Source organism: Mauremys reevesii, linkage group 8 (assembly GCF_016161935.1).
Source record: "Mauremys reevesii isolate NIE-2019 linkage group 8, ASM1616193v1, whole genome shotgun sequence".
NCBI classification, from domain to species: domain Eukaryota; kingdom Metazoa; phylum Chordata; order Testudines; family Geoemydidae; genus Mauremys; species Mauremys reevesii.
In genome coordinates, this window is record NC_052630.1 from 88,821,864 (window position 1) to 88,836,344 (window position 14,481).

The 14,481-nt window shown below is 36.8% G+C and overlaps 1 protein-coding gene across 16 annotated transcripts in view; it reads right to left on the reverse strand.

Moving 5' to 3' along the window:
- The window catches only part of LRRC7 (leucine rich repeat containing 7), a 345,675-nt gene that overhangs the window by 161,434 nt on the left and 169,760 nt on the right, over positions 1-14,481 (reverse strand). For 13 of the 16 annotated variants that reach the window (XR_005583710.1, XM_039484896.1, XM_039484891.1 and 10 more), the window contains exon 7: positions 13,912-13,968. Coding sequence is in view for 15 of the 16 variants with exons in the window: in XM_039484896.1 (XP_039340830.1) it covers positions 13,912-13,968 (57 nt within the window). In the remaining variant the exon portion in view is untranslated. Of the gene's footprint in view, positions 1-861; positions 905-9,312; positions 9,401-13,078; positions 13,206-13,911; positions 13,969-14,481 lie in introns of those variants that run through there. The other 3 variants (XM_039484907.1, XM_039484906.1, XM_039484905.1) reach the window with 3 other exon arrangements.

Genomic DNA, 14,481 nt, shown 5'->3' on the forward strand with positions numbered 1-14,481 from the left:
GGGATGGAAATGGGGAGTAGACTGTATTCTCACAGGTGCCATTCCAATATTATATATACAAAATATGCTTATCCAGTGTGAATTTGTGAACAGACTGCACTTTGGTACTGTATTTCAGAAATTAAGTAGTCATTTAAGAATAACACAAATGCCAATGTAAATTTAGGTGGAGAAAGTTAAAAAAATAACTAATACTTAGTGCTCATATAACCCCTAAAATGATTGAAGTGCTTTAAAATATTAACTAATTTATCTTAAAAAAACCCCTTAATTATTCCTGCTAATGCATACAGGGGAAACAGAACCTTCTGGCCTGGTCTACACTGCTACTTAAGTCGATGTAAATTGCATTGCTCAGAGGTGTGAAAAAATCCCCCCTCCAACCTCCCCGGAGCAACGCAGCTTACATTGACCTAACACGGTGACTACACTGCGCTATATCAGTGGGAGATGCTCTTGGGGAGGCGGAGTACTGAAGTCGTCAGGAGAGTGCTCTCCCATAGACTTATTGTGTCTTCCCACTGCATCCATCGCAGCAGCGCAGATTTAGCATGCCAGTATGGACAAGCCCAGAGAGATGAAGCAACTTGCCCAAAACCACATCATTAGGCAATGGAAGAGTTGGGACTAGAAACCAGGTCTCCTAACTCCTACTCCCATGGTTAATCCCCCATGCTACCTACCATGGCAGAAAACATGTGAGCCAGTAGTTTCTATAATATGCTGGAGAGTTTGTATCTGTTCTATGGTGATATTCCAATTTCTCACTTATTGTATATTTGGTTCAGATTCAAGTGGAAGTAAATGTCACAAGACTCCCTCATATACCTCTTATTGGGTTCACCGCTGATCCCTCAATGATCCCACTCTCTTCTAGTTGGTCAAAGTCTTAGTACTTTTCTGTCTGATAATAAGGGTAAATCCAATGAATGAGGTTTTCATAATATTCCCTTGGCAAGTGGTATAACACGCCTGAAATTGCTTTGCATTCTTGGGCTGAAATCTTGGCCTCACTGAAGTAAAATTCAAAATTTTAATGATAAAATATTGTCCAAAATAGAACGGATACTCTTTTTGCATATAATTTGGTGGAAAATGTTCTTTATGATGCTAGAATATATATGTTCAATTATGTAAAAATAAAACAGCAGCTAAATATAAGGTAAAACAGAGATGTGCTGCAACTTGAGACATTCAAAGAGGCAGATAGAAAATAAAGCAAAATATTACACATAATTTTTACCACTATTTATCACATATTCACAGGCAAGTCTTAATGATTTATCAAGTGGCCTCAATTCCTGATAGAATGTTTCTTTATTAGTAATCCTTTGAAATAAGACTTTGTTGGTGTCAAAAAACACAGTCTATACTTTTACATCAATATATTTTATTACAGTTGAAAACAAATACAGTGCAATCACACACATAAGTCCTACATTCTATAGAACATATTTTATAAGCATTAATTCACATTAGAGGATTGAAAGTACATAAATGTAAATAGGCTAATTTACATTGTAAAGTACATCTTAACACAAGGAAAAAACGACTACAGTAATCATATCCTATAAAGTGATTTCATTTTCCCTCCAATTGGTCAGTACAAGATTTCAGCAATGAAGGACAACTGCATTAAAATGATCACAAATAGAAGGGACAGAGATAATATACGAAGTAAAAAAACAACCTTTCAAAACTTCTTTAATATGATTGACAAACATATTAGAAAACAACAATCTCCAAAGAGATATTGAAAAGACTGTTACTATATAAAAGCAATCTTATTTCTCTTAGTCATGATAAAGACTTACCGTTCTTAGAAATTTTTTAAAACCACCAGGATTTTGCCTTGCCCAGAATGTGGATGTTACGTGCTGATCCACCACCCAATTCAAACCTTCAACATTCTGAAGTTCTCCATTTGAGTATAGTATTTCCACAACATACTACTGACAACAATAACTTAACCATAGGGGCAAAACTGAAATATTTAAAGCTATATTCAGAGAAAAAACATGTCAGTAAAAGAAGACAAACCCACGATTGTGGGAAGAACAAGGATGGCTTAAGGCTCCTTGACCATAGTGAAGGATCTGAACCATATAGTCTTCTGACTAAATATTTAAAGGGGACTCATCCCTGATCAAAAACTTACAGCCTCAATTTTGCAGAATGCATCGTCACCCCACTACTCAATTTGCCTGAGCAAATGTAGTTTGGATGCTCAAATACAAGGTGTACAATATGAATATACAAAAACCTGGATGAGATGTTGCACCTGAGAAAACTACTGCAAACAAATTATGCCTGAAATTATAGAGGCTACTTTTCAGAATTTGTTCCAGTGTCATGGCCTTTTCTAGCCTGCCAGGCAAGTGAATCCTGAGACATAGAGAGGTAGATATGCAAAAAGTCATCAAAGGGTAACATTATTTTCTAGTTGTCCTGTGTTTCCAACACATGAACCTCTAAACATCTGCATCTTTGAAAATGTCTCCACTGTACACTGTTTCCTGAAAGCGTAACATAATTCCATTATGTCAGTGTCAGCTCCCACTGTCAGGACCATGGAAGCAGTAGGAGGGTGAGCTACTGTTTTAGGTGGGAAACAGTGACTCACTATGATGAATAAGAGAAATAAGAATACTTTTCAAAAATTAATAGTAATCTCTATTTCTCAGATTTATTGCTAACGATTCACTATTTGTTCACAATTATATTTATTACCTATCCTATCTGGCATTCTTTAATGTTTAATACTACTTCATCTCTATCTGAAGGACTCCCAGGAAACCCTGGAAAAGTATTTTCTCTAATCATCACACATCAGAAAGAGCAAACATCACTCTAAATACACTGCTATCTTTTGCAGAAATCTTTGAGTGCATTAAAGTGTAAACAGATTTTTCTGGCTGCCCAGTCTAAACAAAAGCAAGTGTCATTATGCATATTATTTCATAAGATGTGAAACACTGATATTCCTCTCAGAAAGTCAACAGGATATTAATGTCCCCAAACATTCAATTTAGGAGTGACACATTTGTTACTCTGATGAACAACGACTATTCAGGACAGGATTTTATCTAAGGATATACATAATTCAATGCAAATTAATGAGTTTCTAAAGCAGAAGTATCCAAATCGGGCTTAAATGTGGTTGTTAGAAAAATTTATGCCAATTATTATAACATTTGAAATGGAATTTGAAGATTCATTTTGAACCATGTTGTAAAAGTCTCCATCAACTCCATTTGAAGGATTGATGGAGATTTACCAGGTATGCATAGCAACTCAGCAGTGTCTTGACACAAGTAACAGAATTTTCCTTAGGCGCACATGAACAGAATGCAGAATATTGATGGAAGACCTTTGAATCTCTGGATTTTGTATATTTGCTATTACACCTGAAACACATTGGGCTAGACCCAGCCCATAGCAAGGCGCAGTAAATTATTTTGCTGCTACAAAAGCAGACTGGGGTGGTTATTTTGACAAATTCCCTCTGAGACGCCCCACCACTCTAGGAAAGGAGTAAACATTAATAAGTCTATACTTTCACAGGATACCTTTCCCAACATGCTAGTATAAATATGCCACCAGCCACATTGGGGAGGTGGAATAAAGGCTCCACCCACTCCCTGCACTCTCCTGCCCATCTGTGTGAGGGGAATATGTAGTAATTTTGAGTAGCTTGTTTCCCCTTGCAGAAAATGATGTTATAGTTCACCGGTACAGGAGAGTAAGAGGGTGCCTTATGTCCCCTGTACTCTCTTCTACCAGTGCACCAGTCATGCCCTTGGAAAACAAAGTTAAAATGGCTATTAAAAGAACATTCAGTAGTAATTCTGAAAGAGACTAACTGATCAATATGAACATTTACTGAGACAGGAAGATTGAGAAAATAGATAGTCATATATTATTTGCCGCTAAGAGAGCAAAACCACATCCTTTTTCTATATTGTAAATTTACACCTAGTTTGAATGCCAACACTTTTGCATTTCTGTTTTACTAGAGGCAAACTGATTGAAATTGTGGAAGATCTGCTGCCTATTACTTAATGTATTGAACCCACGTGTCCAAAAACACACATCCTTCAAACTGCAGGTCTAGGATGACACAGCTAAATTCAAGATGGTGATTGCCAATGTGGCTCTACAAAGTAAAGTTGACTCTACATAGTGTAAGAGCTCACTTACATAACAATTAGTAGCATAAAGATTTCTGTATTATTTAAACATATGAATAAAAATTCATAGAGACATTGATACTGATTTTATATATATAAAATCTAAAACCTGAAGGCGAGACACATCTAGTAAACTCCACTTCCAAAACTGCAGAAAACCTTATGGGTACATTACGCTGTACAGACAGTTCCTCAAACTCAATTAATGAAATACTTTATGCACCTTAGATTTTGAAATAATCATGCAAATTTGAGAGTCATGATTAGATCAGTCTTCACATGGAACTCCCTATTGGAGTTAGAGGGAGTTCCATATATGGAGCTCTTACAGGATTGTATTCTGTACTTGCAGTCAAAATCATAAAAGGGCTGAGTCTTATAATGAAGTTAAAGAGAGTTTTACCTGAGTAACAAGTGTAGGGTCAAACCTTATACTTTTAAAGGCTGCACTTTTGAGATTCTTCTCTTGGAAACAATGTTTGGTAAGTAGGTTCAAAAAGATATGAACACAGACAGACACAGGATCAGACCAATTGTGCTAGGCACTTTACAATCATATAGATATAGAAAGACACAGGTTCCCTACTCCAGTGATCTTACAATCTAATTTCAGACAAGGCACACTAACTGACATTATAAATAAGAGGGGAAATGGAGAATAAGGGTAACAGTGAGATGAATAGGCCTTTACATAGGCTAAGAATGTACACAACTTATGGTTACACACACATTTACATAAAATATAACCGCAAACTCCACATATCAGCATGTACCTGAGTATGCTATCTAGCCACTGAGGATCAAATGCATTACTTTTGATGAAACACTGTCCTTTATTAATAATAATCTTCTAATATACTTTTAGATTTCATACATCAGTATGAATGTCAGCAGTGAGAATGGTCCAGTCAAAAATACCAAGGCCAAATCGTGTATGGGCACTATGTAAGTTCACAACTTGGGAGGAGTGGGAGAGGCACTCCCATTCCTTGTATCCCCTCACAGTTTCTGGGCAATAATGGCAGTCTCTTGGTCACAAGGAATGCACAAGGCTATTATCCACAGTGGCTCTTGCATCTTCAGATTGAACAGATGGGGCAAATAAGGTCACAGAGAAAAAAAAAAGAGTATGCTGAATCTTGTAATTATGTGGCATAAGGTTTGCACTCTTTTAGCTCTGCAAAGCATTGTATCTGATACAGGCATTGTACCTGCTTCATAGCAGAGTGTTGTACCTGTTCATAATCCTTAATGAGGACCAATGCCTTAAAGGCACAATTGATCCCAAAGTACTGTAACTATATAATGCTGTAGTCTTATAAATGCCTCTTTGTAATGATTAATGATCTAATATGTCTAGTACAAGTTTTAATGTAGACCGAATTAAAAATATTAAATACATAATTCATCTAAAATGTCAACAGCCAGGAGATTGCTTAGTTACATACAGAACATGTACTGCTAATTTCAATTTATTTTAAAATGATATATTTGACAAAATCTATTTTTATGTGGTGCATCATGTGTTTTATTAGACAGAAGAAATAAAACGGTAAACATCAAGGCTTTTTATAGCAATAATAGCATAGCAAAATAAACCAACCTACTTTTTCTCTGTTTCATGTTTTCATATTTCATATTAATCTTCTGTTGAACCCCCCCTATTTTTCAGTTTATAAAATAGTAATAAAGCTGAATCCACTTAAAAGAATTAGCAGAATACCTAGTTAAAAGAGGAATTTGTATGTGCACCAAACATGAGTAGTGTAGAACAACCCTTTAATTAATAATAATGGACAAAAAAGCACATCAAAGAACCAAAAAGGGAAGCACCTACAATATAAGGGCTATTTGGTCTGTCAGAGAAGTAGTCTCTGTGTGTCAAATATGTACCTATTAAAAAGCAGAGAACTTTTTGCATAAAACCATTATGATTCTAGCAAATGTATATGAAAATCACATCTCAATATTCAGACTGTATATAACAAAAGAATAAAGCTACAGTCTCATCTGTATTGAAAACCTTGAACAAAAGATTGCAAATTATGGGATGGATCTGGGGCACCATAGACTGTAGTTGCAAGGACACACCCCAAACATAGGACATATTTTGTAGCATCTTGTTTCCTAATGTCACATCTTATTCTACATATCAGTCTAAAGAAAAAGAGCTCTTAGAAAGCAATTTTTGCCAACTTTTTTAATTGTAATTGTATAACAATGTTGGGATATAAATTTCATTTACAAAACAAGTGCCATACAACTAATCTTGTAGGCAGGATAATGGAAATTACTTATTCACACCTGTCCAGTTCTGAATATGCAATGAAGTTATGAACAACTGTAGCTTCACTGATTTAATAATGAAATCCATTAGGGACACGTCTGGTAAGGGAACAGACAGTTAAAACACACTTTTCTCTCTCTCTCTTTTATGAAAGAATGTACTGGTAATATTGTTACCTAAGACTAATATAAAACTGATACAAAATTGTTATTAGGCCAATTTTGCAAGCTTTGGTCATGTTGTGAAGTACTTACTCATTTACTTCAATGGGACTGTTTAAGAATATTCAACCTGTTCAGCACTAAAAGACTAGTCCTGACATTTTCTCTGCAAGAGGCATAAAAACCTCTTTAGCCTTTCTAATAATCTACTTCTGATGCAGAAGTCTTTTCATATGTGGAACTCCCAGCAAGATCAAGGTAACACCTTAGTTTATATATTATACAAAGTGCAAAAATATAAATGAAAAAAAATTGAGAGAGAAAGAGAAGTGTATTTAATTGCTTTTTTCTTTACCGGCTATTACTTCTATACAAATGATATACTACATGTGTGGGTGCCTCTCACTTTGCCAAAATATTGTATCCCGCAGCACTCTGGCAGTCCTACCCAATTGTGTAAGATCATGCTGCTCACTAAGATCTGGAGGCTCAAGACCCCTAGTACTGTTACACAAGTATGAGTGTATCACAGTTAATTATGTAATTTACTTATATAATAATATCACTGTATCATTCTCCATAGCCCTGGGTGCAGGATGTACATGAAATCTAACATCATATTAAAATAAACTTTCCATAATAAAAAAAATAGCACAAACAGCCCCACTGCCAAAACTAAAGTAGTAAATAACATCATTACAATCCATAGTTAAAGTAAATGCTTGATCAATAGGACGTGCTCTGCACTGTTGTATAAACAGTGGTAAACTCAGGCTCTGGCAGATCCCCAAAGAGAGTGAGTTCCATTTTAGGGAACCTCTATTAAAGTTGCACTGTCTCCAGTCCTCAAAAGAGTGCATGTACAGACTGTCAGAAAACTCACCTTAGCTGATCTGAATTGTCATGGTGGATGTGGAGAGAGGCAGTGTTTAAGGTAGCTGGGTCCTAAACTACATCACAATTTACATAATAGAACCAAACCTCCTGAAGTGCACTAAGAACCATATGAGAAGCAAGTGCAGTTCTGATTAATGATCTGCTACATTCTCCTCTAGCTAAGTCTGTGAGTGATCTCCGTGATGGGTAGGACCAAATAGAAATCATCGCAATAGTCCACCCTGGAGGTAGCAAGGCATGGATAACTATTATAAGGTTCACAATATCAAATAAAGGCTGTCATCTCCTAGATCACTACGGATGACAAAAATGTTACAAGCAAGCAAGCATTTACTACCTTGTACTCTAACAACAGGCAGTAGCTCAAAAGGCACCTTAAAAGTGCACACCTTTTGATAAAAGTGTTATAATTTTTCCCTAGCAATTCATCAAATTGCTTCCCCTATCAACCTACATTCCTTCCCCCCTCTCTCCCCCTGGATTGAGCTTCAGCCTTCTCATCATCACATAGTTCCCAGACTCAGCTAGGTATTGGGGAAGCAAGGACACTGCATAATCTTTTCTGCAAAGTAAGTTACACACTGATGCCACCACAGCACAAAGAATCTGATCCAAAGTCCACAGATATCAACAGAAATATTTCCACTGACTTCAGTGAGATTTGGATTGGGCCAAAACATCTTACATGGGGCTGTCCATAAATTATGTAACATCAATTCTGCATGTTTGTTTCACTGTTACAAGGGGTAGATGGGTTTTGAAAAATCACCAAAAAATGTGTTAGTTGATTTATGGAGAGCACTAGTGGATTCACATACACATTACACAAGAAAGGGTAACAAATTAGAACCCTACAGGATCATATGTGAAAGGGCTATTGGAGTGAACAGGATTAACACAACTGTTTTGAGACTAAATTTCCAAAGACTGATAAAACAAGGAAAGACTTAATTTATTCCTGGATGGTGATGACTTAGTTAGCCGCTGCTGTGCAACGTACAACTTTAGTTGCTGTTTAGGTCAGTGTTTTCATTGCCCGGTGTTCTGTATTTACCCCCACCTCTTTTTTGGGGGGAGGGGGGATGCTAACTTCTAACATTCTTAGGATGATTAAAGAGGAATTATATCTTTGTATAAATAGAATCAAGAAATAGTTATCTTGTTTATTTTTCTAAGCCAAAAGATGGCCCTGTGAAATAGTTTGTAATGTTGCTTAAAACAGGGAGATGGTTTGAGTTTCATAATTATCGGTCGAAACTCAAACTATTCAAAGCATTTAACAGATGTAACAAAGAAAAAAATATACTTTTGTAATTTCATTATGTATCGGTTTAGGTCACTAATATAATATTAGAAGTAATTTTTCAGTATTGGTCAATGATTTCTCTACTGCTTCCAATCTCCTAATATTTCCACATGTTAAAAAGCTCATAGCAAGAAATATAAATATTAACTAAATAAGCCAAATGAGACAAAAATGAATGATTAATTTACAGTAAAAATCCTGTCAGAATGTTTGTACAAAGTACAATGCAAATTAATTAAACAAGGAAAAAAGATTATACTTTATAAATCTAACTGTGTAATGTTTTCTGTCAAAGAAATTACTATAGACAAAAGACAGGAACACCAAATACTATCTTTTAAAATGAAAGAAAGATATTTACTAATCCATATACAACAGATCAGTTTCATATATTATTCTGACTGTTCTATAGGCCTGTTAAAAAGGATTATGAGATATATATTATTTAAAAAACAACTTTATTGCACAATGCATCACTAATTTCCATCAGGACAGCATCCAGAAAAAAATTGGAATGTTTGGGCATGCTTTCAGACACCACGAGTCCTTCTCTGATAATCTTAAAACAACAGAGAAAAAGAAAGCACTGAGCATTTTCATGTAAATTGTAGTAAATAAATATGCTGGAGATTTATTGCTTGCGTAGAAAGCCACCTTTCAGCAAGGTACAGTAAATACAAATAACTTAATATCCCTTCATAGTCAGTTACCATGGATACTTTTTACTCAATAGAAATCATGAACTGTGTACTTGCATGAAATATTGTAATAGTTAAACTACAATAAACAAAAAAGTACTTAATACTTATCTATGCCAAGAATCCAAATATTTGCTTCAAAATACAGTATCAAAGACAGCTGTGAGGACATGCAGAATTTCAAGTATCTTCTACTCTCCTATATCTATACCTAAAATGTTTTTTCTAAATTATATTTAATATAAAAATAGAAAAAAAAACCAATAAGGCAATCCAGCTCCTATTATTAGGAAATCAATAGAAGCTGATTTAAATGGAAGCATGGTCAGACAACATGTTTAAAAAAATATATTCAAAACTACATTTCTCAAAATGAAATTCTCTTTTCGCTCCTTTTCATGCTTTGCCTTCCATTAGAATCATTCAAGTAATTTCCATCTACAACCAGATTCTCTTACTCAATAGTGTACTCAATCTTGATCACCAAATTCTCTCATCAAATCGCTGAATGAAAATGTAAGTCTTTCAAGTCCGTAGATGAAAGATCCAGATGACTTTTTGTACAGCTGTGTTAAGGAATATTTTGATTTATAATACTACTACTTTTAACGGACAGACATGCCTTTCATTTAGTATACTGGTCATAATAATACTACTTTTATTTCCTGAGCAATGCATTCAACTTGAGGCATTTCTCTTTGGCTGTAACACAACAACTTTGAAACACCATTGATTTTGGTGCAAATCAAAACACTAGAAAAGCCTGCATTCCCTTAATCCATCCTCCCCCTGCCACAATTTCCCTGTGTGCCACATTCCCACAACCCTCTGTTTCACGGACTCCACCAATAGTACTCACCCATTCCCTCATGACAGGGCCTATTGTCTTATGGTCTTCAGCTACCTGTTATTTTCTATACATACCCCAATTAACTGTGCTGAATTTGAGCAAAGCATAAGATGGAATTCACCTACTAACCTGGAAACAGGACAAGGGGTTGCAGCGTATCCCTCTGGCTGCTATTGCAGTCTATGTTTTAATGGGAGCCAATCCACTATACTGGGACATCTCATTTGTTCCCTTACACAGAAAACTCTTCTATGGCATAAAGGTGGTGCAAAGGCAACCTTACATAGCCACCATACCTACAGTCCCAAAGTGAAGTATAAATGACCTTTTGCCAATGTCCTCCACCTCAGGTGAATTTCACCTTATAATATTTCATAATGTAGATTTCCCATTTCTCTTATAGTCTTAGCTACAACCTTCAAATAAGTCATTTACATAGGGAAATAATATTTATTTCCAGGTCTTATTAGCAGGGTATATAGATACTTTCTGCCATAGCAAAGAGCAGAGGACATATATGGACAACTAGAATTTCCTCACTGTTTTACAAGAGTCAGTGCAGCATTCGCAAAGCCAGAAATGTCTTATCCACATCATTCTGTTTACGAAGCAATTAACTATTGGAAAAACACAGTGTGGGAATAAAACTACCTATCAACCTCAAAAAAAGTATTGTTTCATTGTTTTGAAGGACTGAAGCTATGTAGTTATTAAGAAGACAAGCTACACTGTGAATCTTCTAAATAGAATCCCATCCTAGAAACTAGAAATTTACCTGCAAAGCATAATTCATTATAGAAATACATACATACATACATACATAGTGATAACTGGCCAAGTTTATGAAGGCCCTACACTGAACTTAGTGGTATTTGTCTGTCTGTAATGCAATAACTTTTGAATGCTGCATCCAATCAATTCCAAAATTCCAGGGGAATGTTCTAAGCATCAATAGCCAGAACTCTATTGATTGTAATGAAAATCAGAAAACCAAAAAGGGAAAAATGGAAGACACACGAAGCCCCTGCCAACTCTTTAGCTTAGCCACAGCCTCAAGCATCTCTGTAATAAGACTGGAAATAAGGTGGTCAGACTGGAAATGAAGAATAAATTTTTAACAGTGAGAGTAATCAATCATTGGAACAATTTGCCAGGAGTCATGGTGGATTCTCCATCACTGACAATTTTAAAATCAATATTAGATGTTTTTCCAAAAGACATGCTTTAGGAATTATTTTGGGGAACTTCTGTGACCTGTGTTATACAGGAGGTCAGACTAGAATGATCGTAATGGTCCCTTCTAGCCTTGGAATCTATGAATTATCTATAGATCTATTGTACTCATTGCCTCCCAGCATAACAATGCCCCTAACTCATTTCTGTTCATCCTCCCAAGAGAGTTTAACATGTTGATACCCCAAACTACTTATTTCCTGGGCAGAAAGAAGAATAATAGTGGGGCAGGGAGAGGAGGAAGGGAGAATTGGGGTTTGCACACAGCCATTGGCATGGGGGTAGAATGGAGGACACTGGTATGGGACATACAGAACCCCTGATGGGGGAGGGGGCTGACAGAGACGCTAGCACAAGGGTGAAGCGGACATGAGGGTGAAATGGAAATAGAAAGAAAAAATGGGAGGCAGACAGAGCTCTTGCCATCGGGGCGGGGAGGAATGGGAAAAATGAGGATTCACATTGAACCCCTGCCATGGAGGGAATGAGTGACACTGTCATGGGGGGCACACAGAATCTCAGGTGGGGGAATATTGGAAGACCCCGGTGTAGGGGTAGGGGGAAATGGGAGGCATGGGGTGAAAAGGGGGGAATAAGATTGCACTCAGCATTCCTGTAAGGGAGGGGGATAGGGGACCTTCAAACAGAGAAAGGGAAGCCACAGAGCCCCACAGAGTAGGGGGGAATGGGGCACACAGAATCCCTGGTGAAGAGGAGGTTGGAGGATTCTGGTATGGGAGGATGGGGGAAATGGGGAACATAGGGGAAAAGAGGGGAAGATTGAGGGAACCTGGTATGGGAGAAGAGGGGTACCCAGAGCTCCTGGCATGGGAAGAAAGTGGAAATAGGGGTGCACACAATGTACTGGTATGTCAGGGAGAATGGGGCACACAAGCAACTGTGGTGGGTGGATATTGTGGGGTTGCAGGGAATCCCTGAAAAAGAGGGGATGGCAGGGCAGTACACAGGGAGTCTGTGGTGGGTGGGGGAGAGGAGAATGTGTGTGTACTCCTTACATCCCTCCATTCCCATCCAGGAGCTCCCTGTAATACAATAAGCCCTGGTGTGTGTGATAAGATCAGCCTATACAAGCTATGAAATATGTGACTCCCTAGCATTAATTGTGACAGCACACAATCTGTACCCAATCCTGCTGCAACTGAAGTCAATGACAAAACTCTCCATTTTTGGAAGTAGGATTGGGCCAGAGATATAGACTACCATTGATAGCATAAGTTCTATTGGAGGGAGCTGATCCTGCATTCTTGAACACTCAAAACAACCACTGACCATCAGTAGCTGGAAAGGATAAAAAATGATAAATGATTGTGTAGCAGGTTTACAAGGAGTTGCTGATTGTTACAGGAGTTTCCTGCCTGTTGAAAATTTGCATTTTATTTTAGTCCTTTGTACAAGAGGTTGACTTCTGCAAAATTGGTCTAGTGTACAGAAATAAATGTTGCCTTCCAGGTCATGCAAATCCTCAATGGCTGCACATGTACTTTGCTGGACAGGGCCCATATTTTAATGCCTTCTCAGTAACAGCATAACATCTTGTTTCTTTCACCAAAGTTATATGATTTCTAGAAGAGTGGACATAGTTTATACAGAAAAATTACTCCTAACTATTGTTAAAAATCTCCTTTCAACCTCAGAAAAATGTTACCTTCCTTTAGAAAACACCAGGGACAAATTCTGCCCTCAGAAAGCAATGAGAGCTGTAATCAGACAAACGAAGACAAATGTTCCCCTTAAAATCTCTAATGTTCAAAAGGTATTTTGATATGTGCATTTCTTTTTAAAAGTGCTGCTTATAAGGTAAATTAAGTCACATATAATGGGACACTAGCAAGGTTTGACAAATACTGATTTTCAACAAATTACTGAACTGTTAGCTATCTTATGAATAAAGTATTGTTGACTAAGCTAAGGTCACAAGTGTTTTGCCCTAACTTTTGCATCCTTCATTGGCCAATTTTGTTTAGGTTTTTTATTTTAAAATGATGCATATTGAATTATACACATTAATTTGTGGAGTAATGTTTTACCTGTCTCCATCCCCCTCCATATGTGATTTGCTCACCACTTGCATGCACAACAACTTCTTGTCTAACATATTCCATAAATATGTAGTTTCTTTACACAACAGAAAAAAATAACTTACATAAATATAACTTACATAAAAATAACTCAACCAGATTGCACAATTATCAGTGGAAATATTTTACATTGTTTGTGAACTTCAGGACAGAACTTAGTTAAAAAAAAAAACCATTAAGTCTCACTTACTTTGGTAGAGTTTTCAAATGATTTTCTCTTAACTCCAAGATACGCAATTTGACAAGTCTAGAAATACCAATATAAAACAGTATGATTAATACATTCAAGTGAGAAAATACTTCTGAAACCAGTAAGAATTACTGGAGAATTGTTTATTCCAGTACAAAAAGATTTAGCCACATATTTGCATTACATTATTTTTATGTACCTGGCCAGTCTCTGCTGGAAAGTACCACCACAGGGGTCGGCAACCTTTCAGAAGTGCTGTGCTGAGTCTTCACTTATTCACTTTAACTTAAGATTTCGCGTGCCAGTAATACATTTTAACGTTTTTTAGAAGGTCTCTCTCTCTAAGTCAATATTATATAACTTATAATTGTTGTATGTAAAGTAAACAAGGTTTTCAAAATGTTTAAGAAGCTTAATTTTAAATTAAATTAAAATGCTGATCTTACGCCACCAGCCCACTCAGCCCACTGCCAGCCTGGGGCTCCGTTCACCTAGTTTGGCAGCGGGCTGAGCGGGGCCTGCGGGACCCTGGTTGGTAAGGGGACGGCAGCCGGGACCCCAACTGGTAGC